The 23,792-nt window shown below is 48.0% G+C and overlaps 6 protein-coding genes across 6 annotated transcripts; 4 read left to right on the forward strand and 2 right to left on the reverse strand.

The window, feature by feature from the left end:
- Positions 1-851: 851 nt before the first annotated feature.
- ASPACDRAFT_44209 (NDT80/PhoG-like DNA-binding family protein) lies at positions 852-2,743 on the forward strand (the record flags this gene model as incomplete). The annotated part of the gene is made up of 2 exons (XM_020201385.1): positions 852-997; positions 1,081-2,743. The coding sequence occupies 2 exons, from the start codon at positions 852-854 to the stop codon at positions 2,741-2,743; spliced, it is 1,809 nt and encodes a 602-aa protein (XP_020055885.1).
- A 694-nt stretch (positions 2,744-3,437) lies between these two features.
- ASPACDRAFT_79445 (cleavage/polyadenylation factor CFT1) lies at positions 3,438-8,465 on the reverse strand. Its single transcript, XM_020205409.1, has 9 exons — positions 6,345-8,465; positions 5,985-6,292; positions 5,733-5,900; positions 5,310-5,669; positions 5,039-5,237; positions 4,916-4,991; positions 4,396-4,849; positions 4,189-4,336; positions 3,438-4,132 (listed from the first exon to the last, which is right to left on the reverse strand). Exons 1-9 carry the CDS (start codon positions 8,311-8,313, stop codon positions 3,651-3,653), a joined length of 4,164 nt encoding a protein of 1,387 aa, XP_020055886.1. The 5' UTR covers positions 8,314-8,465; the 3' UTR covers positions 3,438-3,650.
- A 195-nt stretch (positions 8,466-8,660) lies between these two features.
- ASPACDRAFT_1870835 (putative LMBR1 domain protein) lies at positions 8,661-10,705 on the forward strand (the record flags this gene model as incomplete). Its single annotated transcript, XM_020197960.1, has 3 exons — positions 8,661-9,333; positions 9,445-10,446; positions 10,515-10,705. Exons 1-3 carry the CDS (start codon positions 8,784-8,786, stop codon positions 10,703-10,705), a joined length of 1,743 nt encoding a protein of 580 aa, XP_020055887.1. The 5' UTR covers positions 8,661-8,783.
- A 1,697-nt stretch (positions 10,706-12,402) lies between these two features.
- On the forward strand, positions 12,403-14,209 carry ASPACDRAFT_79448 (Atg14 domain-containing protein). The gene is made up of 2 exons (XM_020205410.1): positions 12,403-13,175; positions 13,233-14,209. Exons 1-2 carry the CDS (start codon positions 12,542-12,544, stop codon positions 14,165-14,167), a joined length of 1,569 nt encoding a protein of 522 aa, XP_020055888.1. The 5' UTR covers positions 12,403-12,541; the 3' UTR covers positions 14,168-14,209.
- Positions 14,210-17,284: 3,075 nt separating this feature from the next.
- Positions 17,285-19,245, reverse strand: erg10B (acetyl-CoA C-acetyltransferase). The gene is made up of 5 exons (XM_020205411.1): positions 18,986-19,245; positions 18,863-18,912; positions 18,730-18,805; positions 18,177-18,666; positions 17,285-18,110 (listed from the first exon to the last, which is right to left on the reverse strand). The coding sequence occupies exons 1-5, from the start codon at positions 19,048-19,050 to the stop codon at positions 17,592-17,594; spliced, it is 1,200 nt and encodes a 399-aa protein (XP_020055889.1). The 5' UTR covers positions 19,051-19,245; the 3' UTR covers positions 17,285-17,591.
- A 477-nt stretch (positions 19,246-19,722) lies between these two features.
- Positions 19,723-22,890, forward strand: ASPACDRAFT_29536 (116 kDa U5 small nuclear ribonucleoprotein component; the record flags this gene model as incomplete). The annotated part of the gene is made up of 4 exons (XM_020199649.1): positions 19,723-19,742; positions 19,798-19,946; positions 20,002-22,230; positions 22,328-22,890. 4 exons carry the CDS (start codon positions 19,723-19,725, stop codon positions 22,888-22,890), a joined length of 2,961 nt encoding a protein of 986 aa, XP_020055890.1.
- Positions 22,891-23,792: the final 902 nt, after the last annotated feature.

Here is a 23,792-nt window from a genome sequence, read left to right on the forward strand (position 1 = left end):
CTTCTGCAAAGCTGAGCTTCTAGCATATACACATAGTTTCTGCTGGTCTCTGTCTTGGTTGGGTTTGATGTCGATAGGTTAACAATTTTCTTTTCCATTTCCATTCCGTTGTATGTACTCTGTTTTGTCCGGTTTGCTTGTCTCCTCCGCCTGCTGCTGATTTCCACTGCATCCCCTCCTCCCCCCCCCTCCCTTCCTTCCTTCCTCCTTTCCTCCGTCTCTCCGCACGCGCGCGTGTGTGCCGCGCCCTAACGTTACTAGGTACTAGGTATTCATCCCCCTCATATCTATTCACAACAATCCGAAAGGGAACGATTGCGGAACCATCACTGCAACCGGCTTTCTAAACCATTGTTCACCCCCCCCCCCCACCAATTTACCTTACTCCACCAATTCAGCGTATCCTCCACCCATTTGCTTCTTTGGCTTCACACTCATCTACTTATTCATTCATCCATTCATCTATTCATCCATCCATCCATTGATTCACATCAACCCAATCGGTCTGACCTTCCCTCACGAACCCCGTCTTTGGCTTCCTTCTGCGGCCGCGCTTGTAGCGCAACACCCCTCCCGCCGGAATCGATCTGGCTTTCCACCTGCTTACCTGCCACACCCTTCTTCACCCTTCATCCTTCATCCTTCACCCTTCACCCTTCGCCCTCCGTCCTTCAACTTCATTCAACTTTCTGCCCTCTCACATCCTCTTCTCTTCTGCCGCCTCACTCTCCCTCACCCTCTCCTCCCTGGGTCGCCCTCATTGACACTTTGCTTCCAGTCCTTGGCGGTTGGTCACTCTTCTGCGTTTGGTCTTTTGAGAGGTTCGAGCCCCGAAGGGCCAATCCTTCAATATGGAGGGCTTTGACACTATGTCTATGCCCTATTTGGCCAGCCCGCTTTCCTTGAGCAATCTCCAGGGTTCTGACTACCTCCATTCCTTGCCTGGTATGGACATGCCTGACCAGCGATCAACTTTCGAGTCGGAGCCCTTCGTTAGGTAAGTGTCATAAAGGGCTCTTGAGAGTGGTAATTCCTGCCCGATCTGCGATCTTGCCGTGGCTAATCATTGTTCCGGGCTAGCGGCGACGACATTACCTTTACTCAACATGGTGTACCCCCCACAAGCTTGAAACGCTTTGCGTCAGACTACCAGGACCCCTTCACAGATATAGTGCCAGCCTTTGACCCTGCTCCTCCAGAGCAACCTCCAGACTCTTCAATCGACCACAACAACAAGCTCTTAAGCTTTTCACTTCCGGCCTACAGTTTTACATTGCTTGACTACTCACTGCGGCGCACCTCGGTTTCTCTTGCAGCCCAACTGCATGGCATGTTCTTCCTAGCCGAGTCGCCCTGGACTACCTCGCCCACAGAGAATGCTTTACCCCAGCAAGGCGCGGAGCTGACCTGCTACCGGCGAAATCTTTTTCAAATCACCGGCTCGGTGACCTTGCCACGAAGCTTGAGATATATTATGACGGAGCAAGGCGACCGCATACCTATCCTTGCCCAAGAATTGACTGTTTCAGCTACTGAGTCGGTCGAAGGTAACTCGGTCAAGATCATCTCGGTACCATGGAAGACACCAGCCGCAAATCAGAATCAATCAACAGATGAGAGCAGCGTCACAGCAAATGGCATGAGTGCCAACCCAAGCACCGCTAATCCCAAAGTCGAAAAAGAGCCGCCACCGATCCCGTTGGACATTATGGCTGGTCAGGATCTTGATACCGACTATGCGACTTTTCCGATTGCATGGAAGCGATTACAATTTCGCGTCGCAACTGCCAATAATGGTCGAAGAAAAGAGCTCCAACAACACTTTGTCGTTCGATTGAAAGTCATTGCTACCTTGTCTACTGGAGCCAGAATTCCCATTTGCGAAGTACATTCAGGTCCTGTCATTGTTCGGGGTCGTAGCCCACGCAATTTCCAATCCCGCAAGGACTTGCCTCTGAGCGGCAGCGCTGCTGCTTCACGAAAGAATAACCAATCCACTGCGGTGAACCGAACACCGACCAGTGAATCTGCCCCGTCTTCTAATCTAACACCAGCTAAAGCCAAGGCGACGGTGAAAAGTAGCTCACCCGAGACCGCAGTCTCTCAAGGCAGTATAGCTCCTCCTCCTCCTCCTCCTCCTCCTCCTCCTCCTCCTCCACCGGCTACCGCCGACTGGACACAGATCTCGCCTGCCGTGGGAGGAACAACAGCTTCCGCACCATTGCCTCATTCGTCTGTATATGCTCAATCGAGTCCCGATTTCCCGCGGCCTACGGATACACAGCAGCTTCACAATAGCATTCCGGCGCCCATCAACTTGTCCCTTTTCGACGAGGACGAGACTGGAGAAAGCGTCAACATTCATGATTCGGCCAGAGCAGCTGCAGCGTACAGCAATGACGTATCGCATAGGAATTCCAATATAGACGGCACTGCACCCCCAGCAAAAATGCGGAAACTCTCACATGACCCGCCCCAAGCGCCATCTCGATCTGCCTCTTCGTCGCTGCCCCTACTAGGTAGTACGAACATGCAGCAATCATTCGCATCTACGCTTCCCTTCCCCAATGAAAGTGCTGATTTGTTGTACGAGTACTTTCCATTGGGGCTGGATGATTGGCAGGCGCCTGTTGATGCTGTTTACCGACCGCATGTAGTGCATCACACCAATCTGCCGGAGGTCAAATTTGTGGCCGCGCGAGGAAGAAGCAAGCGATATTTTGCTGCAGAAGACGTCTTCTAGATGGATCTAGTCCATGAGCGATAGCACTGCACCTGAAAATATAGACTGGGAGCAAAAGTTCCCCCTTCCAAAGCAGCAGAGAATGGGTTGAGATATGCCCCCTCACTTGTATGGAAACCTTATTCACCATCGTGCTTCATCGTCTTGGGATGTTGTGTTAGATTTTCCAATCTTCCCTACTTTATCAGGCTTGTCGCCGACAATATGCAACCTGTTTGGATGACTTCTCTTGGAACATGACTGACACATAGATTTCTCAGGAACTTATATAGGGGTGTACGGTTATGGAAATTAACTCTCAGATCAAACGGGGACGGACTGGGGCATGCTGGAGTTTCTGCTTGTTCGATGTTTCATCATGGCGTTTAGGGGTTCTTGATTGGCCCGGTGTTCTTGTTGACTACGAGTTCTTTTTCGTTTCCTTTTTTGGCTTTTCATTTTTTTCTTTCTTGCCTATCCATCTTGCAGATGCTCGGGTGCCAGGCTTATTACCTGCCTGCTTACCGCACTTTTGTCACTATGAATCGTTAATTTATAGACCGCATTTACCGGTCGTATGTTTGACTCCACATCGTTCTTGCAAAACCTGTAATCTTGCGGGTTGGGTGTTGTAAAGCAGCTTGATAAAGTGTCAGTTTACTGATTCAGGAAGCCAGCTAAGTCTCATTTGCTTGCGAGATGGATGCAAAGGACTAGGAATGTAATGAGTCGTGGATTTGCCATACACTGCGTGCAGCGGATATATGCTTTCTAGGCTTGCGGTACTGAAAGGTGAGCGGAGCTGCACATAAATCACATCGTTATGGGCCAAAAGGCAGTCGGCTCTTTGGAAATAAGACCGACATAGTGCTTGGAAGTCCGCGTCAACTTAATTTGCTTGCTTGAGACACCCGAAAATACAACCGCATCAGAGATATCCAAGTCCATCGCCCCCTATGCTTTCCAAATCCGCCTTGATCTCCCATTCGTTTGCCCCAACGCGGCTTGCTATCTCCGTTTTGCGCTGTGTACTGAGACTGAGCCATTGGTTTAACAAATTGCCGTCCAGCATTCCCCTTCCCGCAGTACCGTCACTCTCAACGGCGCGGAAAGCGCGAGGGTTCAATCCGCAAGGATGCTCAAGAATGTTAGTCAATTGGGACTGCAGAGCGGACAGTCGACGGTAGGCCTCTTCTGGAATGCAAGTTATGAGGCCGATAGATCCGTTTTGTGATGTCATGAGAGACTGGTAGAGCGGTGCTTGGTGATCCAGGTCCATGTCATCCTGTTGAGAAAGTAGCGATTCTGACGAAACCAATGTACGTGGAAGCAGTGTTAGCGTAGAGGCAAAGTTGCCCGTATGGAATTTACTACGACTGAGTAGTCTGTCTCCATTGGAGGACTTGGGGTCTGCTTTTGAGTCAGTCAAACTTCTCCCCGAGAATGCCAACCACAGTGCTGCCTACCTTCGGGGTCATATTGTAATATGTGAATGTTGCAGTCGCTATCAGCCACGACGAGGAACAGCCTTCTGCCATCAGGAAGGAAGTCTGCGGCTACCACCTCCAAATAGTCCAAGTCTTTGGCGAACAGACTTAACTTATACGGCTCCTCCTAGAAACACATCACTTTGTCAGATCGGCGGCGGTATGTTTAGGCATGAAGAAACGTACCGAATAGCCAGCGAACCACAGCCCTCTCGTGGCGTCTCCCAGAATGCACATGCCAGTGCCTTTCAGCTCTTTCACAACACTGACATAGCATTGCATATCCATAAAAGCCACTGGAAGAAGGCTGCCGTCCTCTTTAAGTCCTCTGACCATGCATTTCTGCCCTTGAGAGACAATAATGAAACCCTGACCGCCAATTTCAGACAGTGCAGTTACAGCACCTTTTACCAATTCTTTGCCGATGAGTTTCAATTTGCGGTCCAATGAGGGATTATCGGGGTCCGGAACCACCTTGATCACCTCGAAGACATATATGCAACCTCGCGATGGTATATCTTCACCACGCGCAATTGCCGTCCCGACAACTATCATCTCTCTGCGTTCTCGGGTGTTTTCCGAGATTTCGAGACTGATATTTTTCATGGCCATCACATACTCACTAGCATCCAAAGAATAACTTGGGATTACAAGGAAATGTCAGTACTTCTCGTAATCGAATAGACCTTCCATTGCTTCCTCTCACCTGTCAAGAATAGACCACGTCTTCGGGCTAACTATTTTCAAAGAGCTTCTATGCGCTTCAGGCAGGAATGAAACAACTGATAGCATTTAGCATGCATTCTGAAAGCACGCAAAGACAACGAACCTTCGGTGCGCCACTCGGGATGTAATTCGTCGTCTTCGGGCAGTTTGAATTTTGTCTTTTGGCAGGTCCCCAGTACATACATTCCTGACGAGGACGAGTAGGCTAAGTGATCGACTTGTTCACCTAATGGTACCTTCCGCAAAGGCCATTTGTGATCAAACAGCACGCCACGGGGCAATTGACACAGACGAATGGTGCCCTTCAGCGGGTCAGCTTATCACCTTTCGAGTAGAAAGAGTTGCACCTGCTCGAAGTCTGGGTTCTGACTTACATTCAATTCTAGATAGGCGAAACTGCTAGTCGACGCCAGAGGGTTAAGAATGCTCACGCTTCGTGGATAATCCCCTCGTAAGCGTACAAAATGCGGCGAGCTGGTAGAAGTCCGCACGATGAATCCACCCGAAGCCCCGGGCATGAAGACGGTGGCAAGCCCGAACAAGTCGGGAAGGATACGCAATGGTTGGGCTTTACATTGACCTTTGTCAGCCGACTCTACGCCCCCACGAGAAGGTACCTTCGGAAGAACTGTGTTGGCCTCCTTCGAGAATCGCAGGCTGGGCTTTCCATCTCCGGCACCCGTGGAGACGAAAAATGGTTTATATACGTTGATGCCGTCGTTCTGGCACCGCAACTAATGATAAGAGCGCGTCAGCATGGGAGATCAAGTGTAGTGTACGGAAACACTTGAGCATACAATCAAGTATGGCGAGGCGCTAGCGGAATCCCCAAGGTCGGTAACAATAGCCTCGGTCAACGACTCTCGTGCCCCAGATCGCTTTGGGGCCTCGGAGGACAAGATTGGTGGCAGCCCGGCAACTCCCTCAATAACAGTCACCAGGATTTGATCGGGAAGGCGGTACATCTGAGCATCAGGTAAGCAAACGATCGGTTGTGTATACAGCCAGCCAACCAGTTCAAGGAATTTAAATACACACGGTGTACCTACATAGAATTTGTAATCCTGGTCCAGGAGGAATAAATAGAGAACGCCCGGTTCTTTGGAAGCCGAGTCGATAGCAGAGAATGTGCCAGTTTTGTCGTAGTAAAGACTACAGGAGATCCATCTTTTTACTGCGAATTGCTCATGTAGGATGACTTCGTCAAGATCCCCACTTTCGTCGGATTGAAGAAATAATAACGTTGAGTCATCCCGAAGAATTGCAAGGCAGGGGTCTGCAAAGCTGGCACTAACGGCCATCCGTTCATCATTGGTGTCATCATCCCAGATGGGATATATTTGGGTTAAACCCAAATCTATTTCTCATCAGCGCAACCATTCCAGCACTAGATTGGGCCGGGGGCTTACCGCTATCGTAAGTTCGGACTTCGTTTTTCAGGACTTGAACTACCCGTTTGTTGCCCATCAAGGTGTTGATTTCAATGGTCACATCTTCATTTGGATTGAACTCAGTGGCTTTGAAGGGTTTCAAGGCACCGGCATCTTCCAAGTAAACAAGAGACTCTTCTTTATCGATGCTTTTCATCCGAGAAGCGATGACAAAATGGCGTGATTGAGGTCGACAGTCGTCCGAAATGCCGGTTGCCGCCTTTATGCCTTGAATTACAGAAGCTGTCCAGAGACATTCCGCATCCTCAACTTCAACGGAGTGTATCACATCAGGATCAAGTTCGCGACTCAGTGCTATCAAACCACCGCCACTATCAGAGCCCTGAGCTGCCACTAGTTCCAACCTAGCAGATTCATGTTCGGAATGATTATATTCCGTTTCCGCAACCACGGAGCGCCTGCCTAGGACAATGTCTCTCACAGGGGCGATGTTGATGAGTCTGTCGAGGACGCGAAAGTAACGTATTCCAGAAGTATGTTCAAGCTTTGTGGAACCACCAGTCGGAGCCAATTTTGGTGATGTGGCATATAAATCGTCTTCGTAAACATCGTTTTCACTCTGGTCATCGTCCATGTCCACAGAATCATCCATAGCTTTCGACAATGTCCGAAGCTTTTTCGAGCTCGAGGATGCGAAGGAGTAACCTAGAAGGATAGAGTCCGAACCTTCGCTGCCTAAGAAAACCCTACTTTCACCAACAGACGCTGAGGAGGAAGCAGCTGATTTCATAGAAACAACCCCAGCGTGACTGGATAAGGGGTGTACTGAAATTCCAGAGACCGACCTGCCATCGAGCCTAAATTTCACAGTCGCGAAGTCTCCTGTCGATAACACCAGCAGCAAATCACCACTGCCGTCGTCCAGAGTCTCAAGAACGCAGTTTTCTAGACGCAAAGCCAGGTCTGACTGATCCGACATAGAAAATGCCGAGACCAGTCTGGAAAACTCGTTGACTCCGACCGCGTTGGTCTTGCCGGCCTGATCAACATGCACCAGCTCATTGGACCCAATCAACAAAGCGCCGCCAACAGGAGGCGGGAGTGCTACCACTTTAAAGAGATCGCTGGGTAACCTAGATACTGAAAGCAGGGTGGTGGATGCTCGCTGTTCCAGATCGAGGGTAAACACGGAATAGAAGACAATGTCTTTTCTTTCTTGAAGGAGTGCGCTAGACGTCGCAACCTGCGAGTACAGTATTCCAAAAGTCGGTTCCCTATATTCGTATAGAAATGCGAAACTTATTGGGTGCAAAATTGTTGGGTCCAGTGCACTCAATGGTAAGACGAAGGATGGAGCATACGGGGTTTGGTATATTGTGGCCTGATTGGCCTTTTCACGATCGTTATCCCCAAAGCTGTGGCTTTCTGCATTCTGTCCTTCTAAGTCTGAGTCATAATCATCCATCACCAAGTCATCCCCTGGCTGATGAAAAGGAATGATGGCGAAATTCTGGATCCCGAAGTTGAATATCGCACATCTACTGCTTGGGTCCACACTAAGAATGCTGCCACAACTGCTCAAGTCAGGGACCCAGGGACTACGGGTCAAGTCATCCCGCTCATAATAATGAATCGAGATTGTTGAAATACCACGGCGTTCCGGATCCCATTCGATCAAGCTGAGTTTGGCATTGCGAAACGCGATGAGAATGGCCTCTCCCCCGCTTCTTGAGTTCAATATTTTGACCCGGCACAGGTTGGTTGTTGTGCCAGCTAAGGGGTACTCCTTCTCCAGAACCAGTTTCGTTGTTTGCGCACTGAGCTGCCCATGCACTCGTTGTAGACCACAAGGGTTACTTTGCAAAGAAAAAATTTGGAGTAAAGAGGTCTTCACGACAACGAGATTGGTAGATGATTCGGTCAGGAAAGGTAGTGCCAATGCATGAGTGACCCCAGTGGGGGCTAGCAATTCGGAATAGCACTGCATCTGCAATGTTGAGCGAGATCTGCGTTCGTCTTTTTAGTATCAAGGGTCTGGCCAGCCACCCGGCTGCTTTAACTGCCTTGCCGTTTCCTCAACATTGCCTGATATCAAAGGCGAGGCAGGGTAAGGGGCGAAGAACAGGTCTGTGGCACAACAAAGGGCATACAATGAAAATGGGCGTGAGTCGAAAGGTACGTCCGGAACCTTTCAACAAAAACACTAGGCTCGGATCAACCAGAGTGATAATTCACGTGACAGTTCAACCAGATGACGTAAGACGCCACTGAACGGGCCTAGTCAAGTTATAGCTTTACTAACTAACCAACTCGGCTCTTTTCGCTAGATATGGGGACGCCTGGCCTACGCTCACGCTCAGTTCAGTGGTACTGTAAGTAAGACGGGCGTGTTGACTTGTCCACTTCGATTATCTCATAATCCGCATACATTTCATGTGAGCTACTGAACTATACCAGATGGCTTCTCTACAAACGTCCCTCATATGGGTCATATATGCCATTGCGATAATCCTTGCAGTATTGGTAGCCTGGTTCCTCCTCCACATTTATCAAGCCCCTCGAGATCGTTCGCGCGCTGTGACCTTAACTTGTATTTTTACCATCACAAGTCTTCTTGCAACTGTTCTCCTACTGCCAGTTGATGTTGCTCTGGTCTCTTCAGCGACGTCATCAAGTCTGGGCCAGAGGAAAGGTTGGGCCGCCCAGAATGATGTCGACAATGTTCTTCTATCTTTGACAGTCGTATACTATCTACTCTATTCACTTGATGCCCTCCTATGCTTTTTAGTCATCCCGTTTATTTACTTCTGGTACGAAGAGTATGATGAGGTTGCTACTGAAGCAGGTGAACAAACCTCGGCCCAACGACTCTGGGCTGCCCTCAAATATACTATATCTTTTGTCGCAATTGTGGCAGTGCTACTTCTGGTCGGCTCTCTTGTTCCTATGTCGAACGTCGAGAATGTCACTGAAAGTGAGCTTCTTACGGCGTCAATGGTCGAAAACCGTATGCCCTTCGCTTCCTTTTTGAGCTTTGTTGCCCCTTGATTACCTCGAGCAAAATACTATCTTGATCTAGTCCCCTTGCGAAGCTGACTCTTGACTTGCTTATATATAGGAGGCGAGCGGGCCCTTGTGTTTACGGTTGGAGTACTTATGACATTCGGAGTGCCTTTTTATGTCCTATATACGTCCACGGGCCTTGCTCTTCTCCCTCTGCAGGCAATCAGAGTTCCGTCAGCACCGAAGGATACATGGAAAGCTGCCATCGCCATGCAGCTTGAGTCCAACAGAGAACGTCAACGCCGATTGGATCGGCGCTGCGGAGGAAATTCTGGGCTTTTGTCCTCCAAAGATCGTAGAGAATTTGATACCCTTGTTCGAGAGGAGAGGACATTGATCCGGCGCCAGCGCCTAGCAGACGAAGCACACGCGGAGCACCGAGACTGGGTCGTCAAATTGTCGCTAAAAGCCGAGGCTATATGCCGTCCATTGACTGTATTGGGCGGCATTGGCTTGTTTTTAATCGCGCTTCTTATATTGGTATCCATGTTATTGACATCTATCGACAAGGCCAGCAACTCGCTCTGCAAACACCGTTGCGGATACCTCCTCAAACACATGCATACGGTCAATCCAATAGATTGGATCCTGGTTCAATCGGCGAGGATGTTTCCAATCGACTACATCATGTTCACGGTACTCACTTTACTTCTCTTCTCTAGCTCAGTATTCGGGATCGCTACAATAGGCATTCGATTCCTCTGGATGACTATCTTCCGGATCAGAAGAGGTCATACGTCTCCGCAGGCTCTTCTGCTGACAACGGTGATCTTGATGCTGACCATTTTAACACTCAACTATTCTTTGTCCATTAATGTGGCCCCGCAGTACGCATTATTTGGTTCTCAGACTTTTTGTGATCGCCCGCCAAGCCCTGAAGGGCATCCAGATTGCTCAGATAACACGCAACTCATGAAACGATGTTCGGACATTGCAGACAATACAGCTGCAAGGCAATCTTGTACGCCTAGCGTTGCTAGCACATTTGTAAATCATGTGACAACAAAGTTTCCTTTCTTTGGGGTGATACTTTTCTGGTCTCAATTCATGTTCATGGGTACCTAATACTATCCTACTCCCGCATCCCAGCGAGATCCATATTATTGACCTTTTTGTGTACCGCAGGTTTTTATTTACTCGTTGTTGTCACGTTCATCATTCGCTCACCACGGCAAGACGAGCTTTTACTGAACGAGGAAGCCGAGGTAGCCGAGGAGGAGAATCTTCTAGCGAGCACCGGAAGGCGTGGCAATACTAGGTTGGATGACACTGTACGAAGGATGGACAGGCAGGATGGCAGCAGAACTGTAGGATAACAATGCTTGTGTAACTCGTTCCAAGCAAGAACTCAACCCAGTCAGCAGAAAGCCGAGCAGCAGCGACACGTATTCGTAACATCATATGGCTAGAATCTCCTGGGTTGCCCACAAGGATGACCTACCATTGCTGGGCAATTAGCAAAGGAGGAACAGGAGTGTGACCCAAACAATCGGCTCAATTCTGTGGCCATGTGCATGTCTAAAGACGGTCGTCCAGCAATGCGAGAGCACTTTCAAATGCCTTGACAACATCGGTATCTAAGCCCCTGATCAGCACGGCCTCATTGACAAGAAGGTGTTATCAGGGCTATACAATGCCGCTTCTTCTTCTCTAAGCTCGCTTCGGAATTCTGAACATGTTGCATCTGGGTCTTGAATCTAGAATTAATATGTCAATATCTCACCCCTTGGAGCCGAGATAGGAAGAAAACCTTTTCAAGGCTCTTGTTTCGTCGCGCGTAATAGTGGTTCGAGACCATGCCATGAAAATCTATGCAGAAATTAGAACAACGCCATGTAATCACAAAGAACCACATGAACAACCTCTAGCATTCTCAAGGTATGGTTCTGGAGGGCATCTTCTGTTTCTTTGTGTTGCTCCATGGCCTTGTAATATCTGTTCTCAAGTTCTTTCCAGTCATATGCATCTAAGTTGCTGATGGGAAAAGGTTCCATTTGCACAGCTTCATGACACTCAACGTGTGAGTGGACCTGCGCCCTCGAACAAGGCATCGTCAACTCCATATCCGTGCTTGAATGCTGCATTGGGACTGGTGATACTGAGTCTAAAACCAGGTTCAGACCAAGGGCTGGTTGTAAAAAACACTGTCAAGCGCAGCCGCTCAAAGATGGCTTGTTTGATCAGGAATGAGGTTGGAGGGAAAAAAAGAAAGTAAGAAAGGGGAAGCGGTCAGCTTCCAATAGGTATACCTGCTGACACTTAAGTTATAATACTTCTACGAAGTCTCTTTGTGGTCTCAGGGGCAGTATCTATAAGAGAGAGACATAGATACAAGGCTCGATTTTCATGCGATGAAATTGTGGGTGGTAATATTAAATCAGCTTTGTTCAGTTATAATATGGTCAGATGGTATTCTTGATTATACCTATGGAGTGGTAGTATGTTTACAGGTGTCAAATGCTATCAAGACTTACTGTTTAATTTTAATACTTCATGTAAACTTCCTATGATAGGCGGTAAGTTAGAGCCTTTAAGTACTTTATTCTCTGTACTCTTACATACAGATACATAATAAAATAAGTAAGTAATGATATAGACTAATAATCCTGACAAAAGCAATAAAACAAGACTTGCTTATAGAACACCTCAACAGCAATATCTTCGGCTACTAAAAACACTAATAATTACTGATATATCTCCTGATATAAGAAGATTCCAACGCAGAGACTTGTACTTTGAGTGCAACAACAGTGCCATTGGAATTCCAGCCGGTGCCAATAGCCATCCTCTTTACAGGCAACTTGAGATTGCTACTGTGGTTCCTGATCTTCAGTCTGAGGTATTGTACGGAATGGGTACGGTAATTGATCTAAGCTTCGGCCTTGGCGTTGACTCGATTAGCAAGTGACGTAAGCAGCAAACCGTTCTTCCCTATGGGATAACTACTGCCTGTCAACTTACCTCTGCGGCTCTATGTGATCGCCACTGGACTTCGACAAGTCATGAGGGATCTGTTCCCTCCAAGTCGGCACGCATGGGTATTATATCATAGAACTTGACTTATAGCCATTTACTTGAAAGCTATCGCAATACAGAACCACACCAGTGTCACCCCCAATGTTCAGCCTTCCTAAGGATCGGAGTTTCTTGAAATGAGCTGTCACATATGTTCCCGCCCTCCGACTACAAGCCTACGGTGCATCTGTCCCACCTGTGCTCGCAACCGGCTCTACCAGCTACGGATCGAGTACTCCGAACTTCTACTTGAGAAGGAGTCTATAAAACAACAAATCGAGGCTGCAGTGTTACTGAGCAAGCTAGGCGAAGACCTGACGGAAAATAAGAACATCTCGGATGTCTGCCTTGATGGAGTATTTCCGTCCTGGGTTTCACGGAGGATCGTTGAAAAGGAAGCTGGGTCATCCGCGAAAACGACAGTTCTTACAAGCCACATCGAGGGGCTAGTGGGTGATATCAGAGAAAAAAGACTTGAAATCTCCCGCCGCAGGGTATCTTTAGCACGGCGGCAATCGGACGCAGAATCTGCAAAGTATCAGCTTTTCGAGCGAGAGACAGCAATCCTGGCCAGTATTCAGAACAGTATTAAAAGGACTGATCATCTTTGGCACTCGCTTCACAGTAAGACCACAGAAGCACGGATATTTCTGTGCCGAGAAGCAGCCAACCTCTACGATTTGCGACAGGGGGTGATAAGGGTTGACGGTGCAGTACAACAGACCTACACAATCGGCGGTATGCACTTGGTCGATCTCAGGCATATGAATGGAAAGTATACCCGGGGGTAATGGCTAGATATGTTTAATTTATTAATTCTTCAAGTAGGCGTCTCATCAGCCCATATCTCAACGGCACTCTCATATATCGCACAGCTACTTGTCCTCATCTCCCACTATCTATCTCTAAGACTTCCAGCAGAAATTACCCTCCCTCACCGGAATTATCCTTTGCCAACTATATTTGCGCCCTCTGCATCATACCTAAGGGATATAGGCTCGAAGTTGCCTTCTGCACAGCAGCCAGCGCCTGATCCAATGGAACCTCTACGACTTGACTCACACCGTCTGTCTCGGCCAAGGCCTTTGTCCATCGACAAAAGTCTTCCCAGATTAGCGAAGGAGGATCCTCGCACATATGCCCTCTTTCTCGAAGGAGCGACATTGCTGGCTTGGAATGTTGCTTGGCTGTGCCGCACCCAGGGGCTCAATTCAATGTCAGAGTCTTGGGAAGAAATCTGCGACATGGGAAAAAATCTATGGCAATTGCTTGTGGCACCTCCCGCGCAGCAATCAACGCTAATGAGAGCGTTTGCTGGTCGAGATATTCACGTAAAGGTGAAGACATCCAAAGTCTCACCTAAGACTAGTATTCAACGAACCGTGTCATTCCCTATGTTGGGACACTATTCACACGGCACTGCGCATTCATTCCTAGGTTCTGCCGAAGGTGCAGAGTTTATGCGCACTTGGAGGCTTCCATCTCCGACCAGAGTCATAGATAAGCTGAAGTCGACACTGATGGGAGAATTGGCGAGTGCAGAATGGGAGTTACTTGAAAGGCGCGAGTTGGATGACATAACCCATGGCCGAAGCAGTTCCGTGTCTCAATCTTCTTCTATCATTCCCGCTAGTACCTGCAAAATGGGATCTGTCGACGCAGATGCAGTCTCGGAAACACGTGATTTGGAGATTTCAGGTGGTGCTGGCAACACTTCCCGCTTGAAAGGCATGAGTGGCTGGACCAAGTTGAGAAGCAGATAGTATATCCATGATGAAAGCCAATAAGCATTCAAGTCCAAGTGCAAATATTGGTATCATATATGTTTGTAAATCGAGAAGCATAGAGCAGTGGCTAAAGTAACGTGACTTTTACCTTTAGAAGTGTTTGCACCCCCCTCTTCCAGATGACTCATCCCAATTGTCTAACGTAATCCACAAGCGGGCTGGCCACACAAGCAAGCTGGCCACCTCTGTATTCCATATAAAATAGCTATTTTTTGATTCTTGATATCTCACTAACAAGACTATTTAGCTGTTTTAGATTATAATATACAGGATAACAGTATCTTAATTTTTCAAAAAATCTATATCTATAAGTTTATAATTACTTGTTTATCAAAAATACCAAAATTACAGAAAATACAGTGTATTTTATACTATCTGGACATATATAGCTATTTAGAGAATTTTTCTGATATTAGATACTAAGTATAGCTAATAACAAGCTATATATCTAATAATACCTAGAAACAAATAGTATTGGCTGAGATATCAAGAATCAAAAAATAGCTATTTTATATGGAATACGGAGGTGGCCAGCTTGCTTGTGCGGCCAGCCCGCTTGTGGATTACGTTAACTAAACACGACTACCTACTTAGTAAGTAGCAACACCTTCATACTGCGGGCAGAATCACGGTGAGGTGCTCTTGGTCATACAGATTTATAGGATAGCGACCAGGTAGACGGTGCATGGGTGTAGCGTTTCTGAACCAACTATTTTGGGGCGAGGGGTCCTGCGAACTCAATTCCTCCCACTGTACGGGGTAGATCTAAACTGATACTCTTGAGTCATGATGGCCTGGTACTAGTACCTTGGTATGGTACATGTGATACTATTATTGCATCTGATTGGAAGTACGTACTCCGGCAGGATCCTGTGACTTTGCTGACGCCGCGTAGCCAATCATAGCAACAATAGTACACATAGGTCCGAGGTATGTAATTTGATTACTTAACTAATCTATTTGGGCCAGTATTATATAATCAGGCTGGAAAGATAAGATTATCAGAAAGTAAACTCGTGTTCACCGAGTAATTCCGACACCAATCCTGCACAATGTGCCTTTGATACAAAGGTAGAAACCAGCTTCATATGCCCTTTCCTAGGCAGGTCACTTGGAGCGTCCGCTTATCAGCTGGTCATCGTTTCCGTGGTATTATTTGAAAACAGGATATACCTCTTGCCATTTTCCCTCACTTTTACTCGAGTCCTTGCCGAAGCAGACGGCACGCCCAAAGTCTGCCATTAGGTCATGGATATAGCGGAAAGTGGAATTTCCACGGGCTTTAGACAAGAATGAACCCAAATTCATCATGGAAGCAGGCTAATACGAGCCATATCGGTGAGTCATAGCACACCCTATAAGCAAAGTGAGATTAATCGAGCACCACGATGAAATTGTCACTGAATGTTGTTGTGTTTCTTGAATAGCAATTAATAGACATTTACTAATGTCGCAGGCTTCGGAAATGCTAGTTTGTTGATTGCGAGTATCCCTGATACTCTTCTACGGGCCGAAATAGCACGGCGAACCTCAAATAACAGTGCTGCAACCTGTGGCTCAAAAGAACGAGGTGCTTATAACACTCCGATCCATGTCCTAGCACTTTTTCTTATACTTGTGTTAAGCACACTTGGTATGTCTCCTCTCCTCTTGTGCAGTAAAGTTCAATCCCGGAGTCTAATACCATAGATACAAGCTTGTTCGTTCCCTGTACTTGCCCGCCGATTCCCCCGTTTACCAATACCGCGTCGGTTTCTTTTTATATCTAGGCATTTTGGAACGGGAGTTCTGATTGCCACTGCCTTTGTCCATTTGCTGCCCACGGCATTCATTTCCTTGACTGACCCCTGTCTTCCGCGCTTTTGGAGTGAAACATACCGTGCTATGGCTGGATTTGTCGCCATGATTTCGGTCTTTGTTGTTGTGCTTGTGGAAATGTTCTTCGCCCTAAAGGGGGCGGGTCATGTTCACGGGAGTGAATACGACAAGCTAATGAATGATGTCGGTATAGACTTGGCAAGTAGGGGTCTGCATGATGACTTAGAGAACGAACAAGAGCCCGGAGGTCATGTTTATCTTGGTAGGCTTGAGGCGTATCATAGCACAGACGCGGTACCACCATCGTCAAATTCTAATATCGGAAGCTCAACCAACGAGCCTACTCTGTCTAGCACTCTGCGGCTTACTGAGTTGAGTGATGGTATAGACTTTGCCCGGCCACACCATCACGCTACTTCTCCTTTGGATAGGAAGAGTGATCAAATGCATCGGCGCTCGTCTTCTAGCGACCGACAAACTCGCGCTGATCTGCACCAAAGGACAAACATGGAATCATCTAGGCATAATCCGCAGCGACAGCTACTGCAATGTCTACTGCTGGAGGCGGGGATTCTTTTTCATAGCATTTTTATTGGGATGGCCCTCAGTGTTGCCACAGGTACTTCATTCATTGTCCTCCTCGTCGCAATCTGCTTTCATCAGACGTTCGAGGGGTTTGCTCTGGGCTCAAGAATTGCATCCCTCATTCCAGACCTCTTTGCCCCGTCTTCCATGAAACCATGGCTGATGTCTCTCGCCTACGGAACTACCACCCCTATCGGACAAGCCATCGGCCTCATACTGCATAATTTCTATGACCCAGCAAGCACTACGGGGCTACTTATGGTTGGTATCACGAATGCCATCAGCAGTGGTCTTCTATTGTTCGCAGGTCTTGTTGAACTTCTGGCAGAAGATTTTTTAAGTGAAACCAGTTACGCAACACTTAGAGGAGGGAAACGCATGGAGGCCTGTGTTGCAGTGCTGGCTGGAGCTTTATTAATGGCGGTCGTTGGCGCATTCGCTTAAGTAGTTAGGCTTCATCCTCAAGGTCTTATGCCGCCTTACTCTCAAGTACGTAGTCACTTTTTCCACTAAATATCGAGACACAGGTTAGAGTCTAGTGTTCCATCAAACTCATCTAGCACCTATTGGATGGAAAAGAGTAAAACAGGCCAATACATGCGGTTCTCGCGACACTCGTCGGTGCTAGCCATATTCTCTGATCCTTTTCCACAGCACAATATTTCTAGATCTCTTTGAGCTATGTGTTCCCATAACTGTTTCGGGAGGCCCTTGCGTGGTCCAACATAAGATAGTGATCCAGGCAAGGCCATGGCCTGTATAACTTTTGGACATAGCCTCCGCACTACGTACGGCCTTTGATGTCAGAGAATTAGGCAGAAATGCTTAGGATTGTTTTCTTCGGAAACACACGTTGCTATATGACGTCTAGCATCTTGAAACCAACATTTGGCGGGAGAATAAATTGTTAGCAGACCACTCGTATGGGGCTCGTCGGTCTCCTTCTGAACAAGAATGGCCATGAGCTCAAGTGGCTCACCAATTGCGCTTCCGAACATTAGACAAGAGATTCCACAACCATGGCGCTCGCTCCACCACCTCCATTACAAATTCCCACACAGCCAATCTTGCCGTTCCGAGCTTTAAGAACACCAAGCAAGGTAGTCAAGATACGGGCACCGCTGGCACCGATCGGATGACCGATAGCAACAGCACCGCCATGAATGTTGACCTTCTCTTCGGGAATGTTGAGCAATTTCATGTTGGCCAGAGCAACCACGCTGAATGCCTCATTGATCTCAAAGGCATCCACAGCATCCTGGGCAACGCCTGCATGTTTGAGTGCCTTGGGAATTGCGAGAGCCGGTGCAGTGGTAAATTTACTAGGTTGGTGAGCAGCATCTCCCCATCCAAGGATTTTAGCAACGGGTTTGAGGTTAAGCTCTTTAACCTTTGCTTCAGAAACCAAAACGACAGCCGCGGCCCCGTCATTCAAAGGGGAAGAGTTAGGGGCTGTCACAGTTCCCGATCCAGGAATGAAAGCAGGCTTGATAGCCCGAAGCTTATCAGGATTGAGCTAGAAGGGAGGAAAAATACAACATCAGCCCGTGTGTGTACAAAAAAGCATTCTGTGAGAACCTACATTCTTCGGCTCCTCATCCTGAGACACCGTGATACCCGGCTTGCCCCTGAATCCAGGCAATTCGATAGGTGCGATCTCGTCATCGAAAAGACCGGCTTTCTGTGCAGCCTGAGCTTTTTCGTAGGTCCGGATAGCATAGTTGTCCTGCTGTTCCCGGCTCAAATCGTGGTCTTGTGCACATTCTTCGGCTTGCAAACCCATAAGTTCCTGCTTGCCTGCATCGGTCAGGCCGTCTTTCATGATGCCATCCACCAGATTTTGATGGCCATATTTGGCCCCAGTGCGAAGATTTGGGAGATAGTGTGGGGCATTCGACATGGACTCGGCGCCACCGGCCACAACAACATCCGCGTTACCGGTCATGATTGTTTGGGCTCCAAGAATAACTGCCTTCAGACCAGATGCGCAAACCTTGTTGACCGTGGTACAAACCGTAGACTCTTCAAGTCCAGCCCCAAGAGCACACTGTCTGGCGGGATTCTGACCAACACTAGTGAGGACGTGTTAGAGGACCACTCATGAGCAGAGGCAATCTAAGTGGGAAGAAGCTCACTTTGCAGAGAGAACGTTGCCGAAGAATACTTCCTGGACATCTGACGGGCTAATACCATCGGCTTTGTTAAGAGCCGCTAATCATGAATCCTGTCAGTTTCGGCACCGAGACCGGAGTAACTTGTATGTCAGACCTTTGATTGCATGGGAGCCCAGCTGCGGGGCAGTCTGGCTTGATAAAGAACTATGTAAAAGGTAAGAGTGTGTGAGTTGAGGTTCAACCATTGTACATTAATGGTATCCTGGTAAAGACTCACCCCAAAAATGAGCCCACAGGGGTCCGCACGGCCGAAACAATATAAACAGGAGGAAGCGAAGACATGATGTACAGTTTTACCGTGCAGGTTATGGTCCGGAGGAGAGGGAAATCTGTGCTGACTTGACAGTGAGCTGAATTCAGTGAAATACCAGACCTTTAGGGACTGCTGAAAGGAGAGCAAAGAAAGTGAGTCTGTAGGGGTAAATATGAAATGTCAAGCGGGATCGGTGAGACAAATGGAAACTCCTCTCGTTGTACGGAACACCCCACTAAACTTACTACATAGATACTAGTGATTATATACTACTCCTGCCCAAGCGTAGCGGCCAGCATCGGACGGGCTTTCGGGAGGGGCCGGCCAACGGACAAACGTACCACTTACGGAGGGAACTCGAGCAAAGCAGGACGCCAAGCTCGGGCCGGGATTTGCCTCGTACGTATCAATCTAGGCACAACCTCAACAGCTCGATAGCAGGGAAGAAGCAGAAGGACGGAGTGGAGACCCTTAACAAGAACAAAATCACATCTTAAAGAAAGGCAAAATCAAAACAAGAAAGAGAACCTAACGTCAAACTCAACCGAGAAGCGCTCAAGGCCAGACAAAATAAAAGATCGGCTGATCGTCCAAATCAACATCCCCGGAAAAGAAATGCACTGTCAGTATCAACACTGCTGACTTTTTTTTGTGAGCCCCTGCAAGACAGTCTTGTCTTCCGACTATAGATTCATATCGCAATGGACGATCTTTACGATGAGTAGGTCCCTGATATCCACTCCATCTAGATATGCAGCTGACGGATACCTTGCCAGATTTGGCAACTATATTGGTGAAGTGGGAGAATCGGATGAGGAATCTGCTCTTAATGAAGGTGCTGAGCCCCAAGCATTCCCATTTGAGGAGGCTTTTGCGGGCGATGAAGAGGGGGAGGCCAGTGAGCATCAGTTGATGGAGGTGGATGGTACGTGTTTTCCCGGTTCGCAATTGAAGCACCATCGTACTAAGCCGTCTATTAGAAGGTCCCTCAAATGCCGTCATCCTTCATGAAGATAAACAGTATTACCCGAGTGCCCAGCAAGTGTACGGGGAGGATGTTGAAACCCTTGTTCAAGAGGAGGACGCACAGCCTCTCTCTGAGCCTATAATTGCGCCCGTCCAACAAAAGAAATTCGCAATCGAAGAAGCTGAGCTGCCGCAGGTCCATTACTCCAGAGAGTTCATGATGGATTTGCTCAATTTCCCTGAGCAGATAAGGAACATAGCAGTTGTCGGTCATCTACATCACGGCAAGACAGCTTTTATGGACATGCTTGTTACGCAGACCCATGATTTAGCTGATCGTCTGGAGAAACGAGCCGGCAGACGAAAGGAGGAGCAGCTTCGGTATACCGATGTGCACTTTCTTGAAAGAGAAAGGGGTATTTCTATCAAAATGGCGCCTATGAGCTTGGTCCTCCAGGGCACAACAGGCAAATCCCATCTTTTCAACATTCTTGACACTCCGGGTCATGTAAACTTTGTCGATGAAGTGGCGGCCGCATGTCGACTAGCTGACGGTGTCGTGCTCATAGTCGACGTTGTCGAAGGTGTGCAAGCGAATACCGAGCAGATCATCAAGCACGCTATACTCGAAGATCTCCCACTCACGCTGGTGCTAAACAAAGTGGATCGGTTGATACTAGAGCTCAAAATACCTCCTAATGACGCTTACTTCAAATTGAAGCACGTGGTCGAGGAGGTAAACACTATTATCGAGAATATTTTACCGGGACAAGGTGAAAAGAGGCGACTCAGCCCGGAACGCGGCAATGTTTCTTTCGCGTGCGCTTCCATGGGATGGTGCTTCACCTTGCATTCGTTTGCCAAGATGTATGCAGAGACCTACCCTCAGATTGAGTCATCTGACCTCAGTTTACGCCTGTGGGGCGATATCTTCTACAATCCTAGAAGTCGAAAATTTACCCGGAAAGGATTGGAGGACGAATCAAAGAGGACATTTGTCAAGTTTGTTCTGGAGCCCATTTACAAGCTTTACTCGCACACGTTAAGCGAAAGTCCCGAAGACCTTAAGGATACGCTGGCTAGTGTCGGTGTTGATATCAAACCGTCGCAGTTGAGATCTGACGCGAAAGCTTTACTTCGCCTGGTTTGTGATCAATTCTTTGGCGCTGCAACGGGATTCGTGGACATGGTACTCCAGCACATACCCTCCCCTGCAGACGGTGCACAAAAGAAGCTTGAGCGGTATTACACAGGGCCCTTGGATACAAAGATTGCAGCAGCAATGGCTGCGTGTGACCCTGATGGCCCACTTGTTGTGCATGTCACCAAGCTCTTTACTAGTACGGATGCGTCGAAATTTCACGCTTTCGGGAGAATTATGAGTGGCACGGTCTGCCCTAGTCAACAGGTTCGTGTACTTGGTGAAGGCTTTACTCCCGAAGATGAGGAAGACATGGTAGTCGCAACGATTTCCGACACATGGATTGCGGAAACAGCATACAGCATCCCCACAACTGGAGTTCCTGCTGGCAATCTAGTTCTTCTTGGGGGCGTGGACAATTCCATTGCGAAGACAGCGACTCTAGTGCCACTTCAGCTCGACGATCACGAAGATGCGTACATTTTCAGCCCAATCCGGCACATGACTGAATCTGTATTCAAGGTCGCTGTCGAGCCCGTCAACCCATCTGAATTGCCTAAGATGCTTGATGGTCTTCGTAAGGTGAACAAAAGCTACCCCTTGGTATCAACCAAAGTAGAGGAATCTGGTGAACACGTGCTTCTAGGCACTGGCGAGCTCTATATGGATTGTGTGCTTCATGATCTTCGGAGGTTATTCTCAGAGATGGAAATTAAAGTCTCAGATCCTGTTACCCGCTTTTGCGAAACCGTTGTTGAAACATCAGCCATCATGTGCTATTCTATCACTCCAAACAAGAAGAACAAGATCACGATGATTGCCGAACCCTTGGATGATGGGATTGCCGAGGATATCGAGAGCGGCAGAGTTAGTATCAAGGATCCAATCCGCAAAGTGGCTCGCTTCTTCGAAGACAAGTACGAATGGGATAAGCTGGCAGCGCGAAGCATCTGGGCATTTGGCCCAGATGAAATGGGTCCAAACGTTCTGCAGGATGATACCTTGCCTTCTCAAGTTGACAAAAAGCTTCTCAGCAGTGTTAGGGATTCCATTACCCAGGGCTTCAGCTGGGGCACGAGGGAAGGACCTTTGTGTGAAGAACGTGAGTCTTTTCCTTTTTGTGCTTCTTCGCTGCCACTATTGTATACTGGTTTATATGGAGAAGATTCCAATTTCAAATAGCTAACTGCTGTTCATAGCGATCCGCAACACGCGTTTCAGGCTCACGGATGTCTCGCTTGCTGATCAGGCTATCTACAGAGGAGGTGGTCAGATCATTCCCACCTCCCGGCGGGCCATCTACTCTTCTTTCCTGATGGCATCTCCACGTTTGATGGAACCCATATACTCTTGCACAATGACGGGGCCCGCAGACGCGGTCGCCTCGGTGTATACGGTCCTCTCTCGAAGAAGGGGGCACGTACTTTCCGATGGGCCGATTGCAGGGACGCCGCTTTATTCCGTTCGCGGCTTGGTACCAGTGATAGATTCTTTCGGGTTTGAGACAGATCTTAGGATCCATACACAGGGTCAAGCAGCCGTGAGTCTTGTCTTTGACAAATGGAGCGTCGTCCCGGGGGATCCGCTCGATCGTGAAGTCAAGGTTAAGCCGTTGGAGATGGCTCCTGCCATGGCCACCGCCCGCGACTTTGTGCTAAAGACTAGAAGGCGTAAAGGTCTGGCAGAGGATGTTACAGTGAGCAAATTTCTGGAGCCAGAACTTTGGAAGGGATTAAAGGAAAGTGGAGTTCTAGACTCTTGAAAGATATGGTCATGATGATGGATGATGTTGATTAGAATTACCTGTTGAGAATTTTACTTGAAAATCATCTGTTGAATACTACACGTTCACTCATACGAATACCGTGCATTGTATGTAACCCACAAACTTTTAAACAATTGCAGTTCAAGACACATTGAATGATCATGACGTCCACTAAAATCATCGGCACGTTTCGAGCATTTTTGCAATAACGCCCATAAGTGTTCCATTCTCCAACGCAGCAGCAACTCTTTCTTTATCAGCTAGTTGTTTATTCACCTCATCAGCTGTGCTATGAGAGCCTTCTTTAATTCGCACATCCACGCGAAACCGTGGCGGAAGTGATTGCTCAAGGCGAACACGTACACCGAGGCCTATTACTGTAGCAAGGCTGCAATGCGTGATCGTTGGTGTTATAAGAACAGATACTGTCCGAAGAGATGAGTCAGGCACATCGGGGAGTGTTGGCTTTATAGCAATATCTGGAAGGGATACCACGGCCAGTGCTCCTAAAGATATCGGATGCTCTGGATCGGAAATTGACGATATGAGATCTGACGGCCACAATCGAGTCAACCCCTCTTCTGACACACGCAGAGACCAGAGGAAGCAAATAGCTCACCATAAATTTCTTGCTCATCAATCGGCTCTTCTCGCTCCTCTTCTTCGTCGCTAAGATCGAAAGATGAGTGTAAAGCGGTGGGCCAATCACTTGAATATGCAGACGGTTGAAAGATTGATGCAAGATTCTCGGCTCTGTCTGTGCCTGCCTTGCTCAATGCAGCCGAACCCAATCGAGTGGGGAGATCGGCAACATTCAATATGGTCGGGTTGGAATTCTGCACCTCGGACGCCATGTTTTCTGTGACTCTGGAATCCTTGAAGCAAAAAGCAAAAAGCGC

The sequence above is a fragment of the Aspergillus aculeatus genome (assembly GCF_001890905.1).
Source record: "Aspergillus aculeatus ATCC 16872 unplaced genomic scaffold ASPACscaffold_9, whole genome shotgun sequence".
Taxonomy (NCBI): Eukaryota; Fungi; Ascomycota; class Eurotiomycetes; order Eurotiales; family Aspergillaceae; genus Aspergillus; species Aspergillus aculeatus.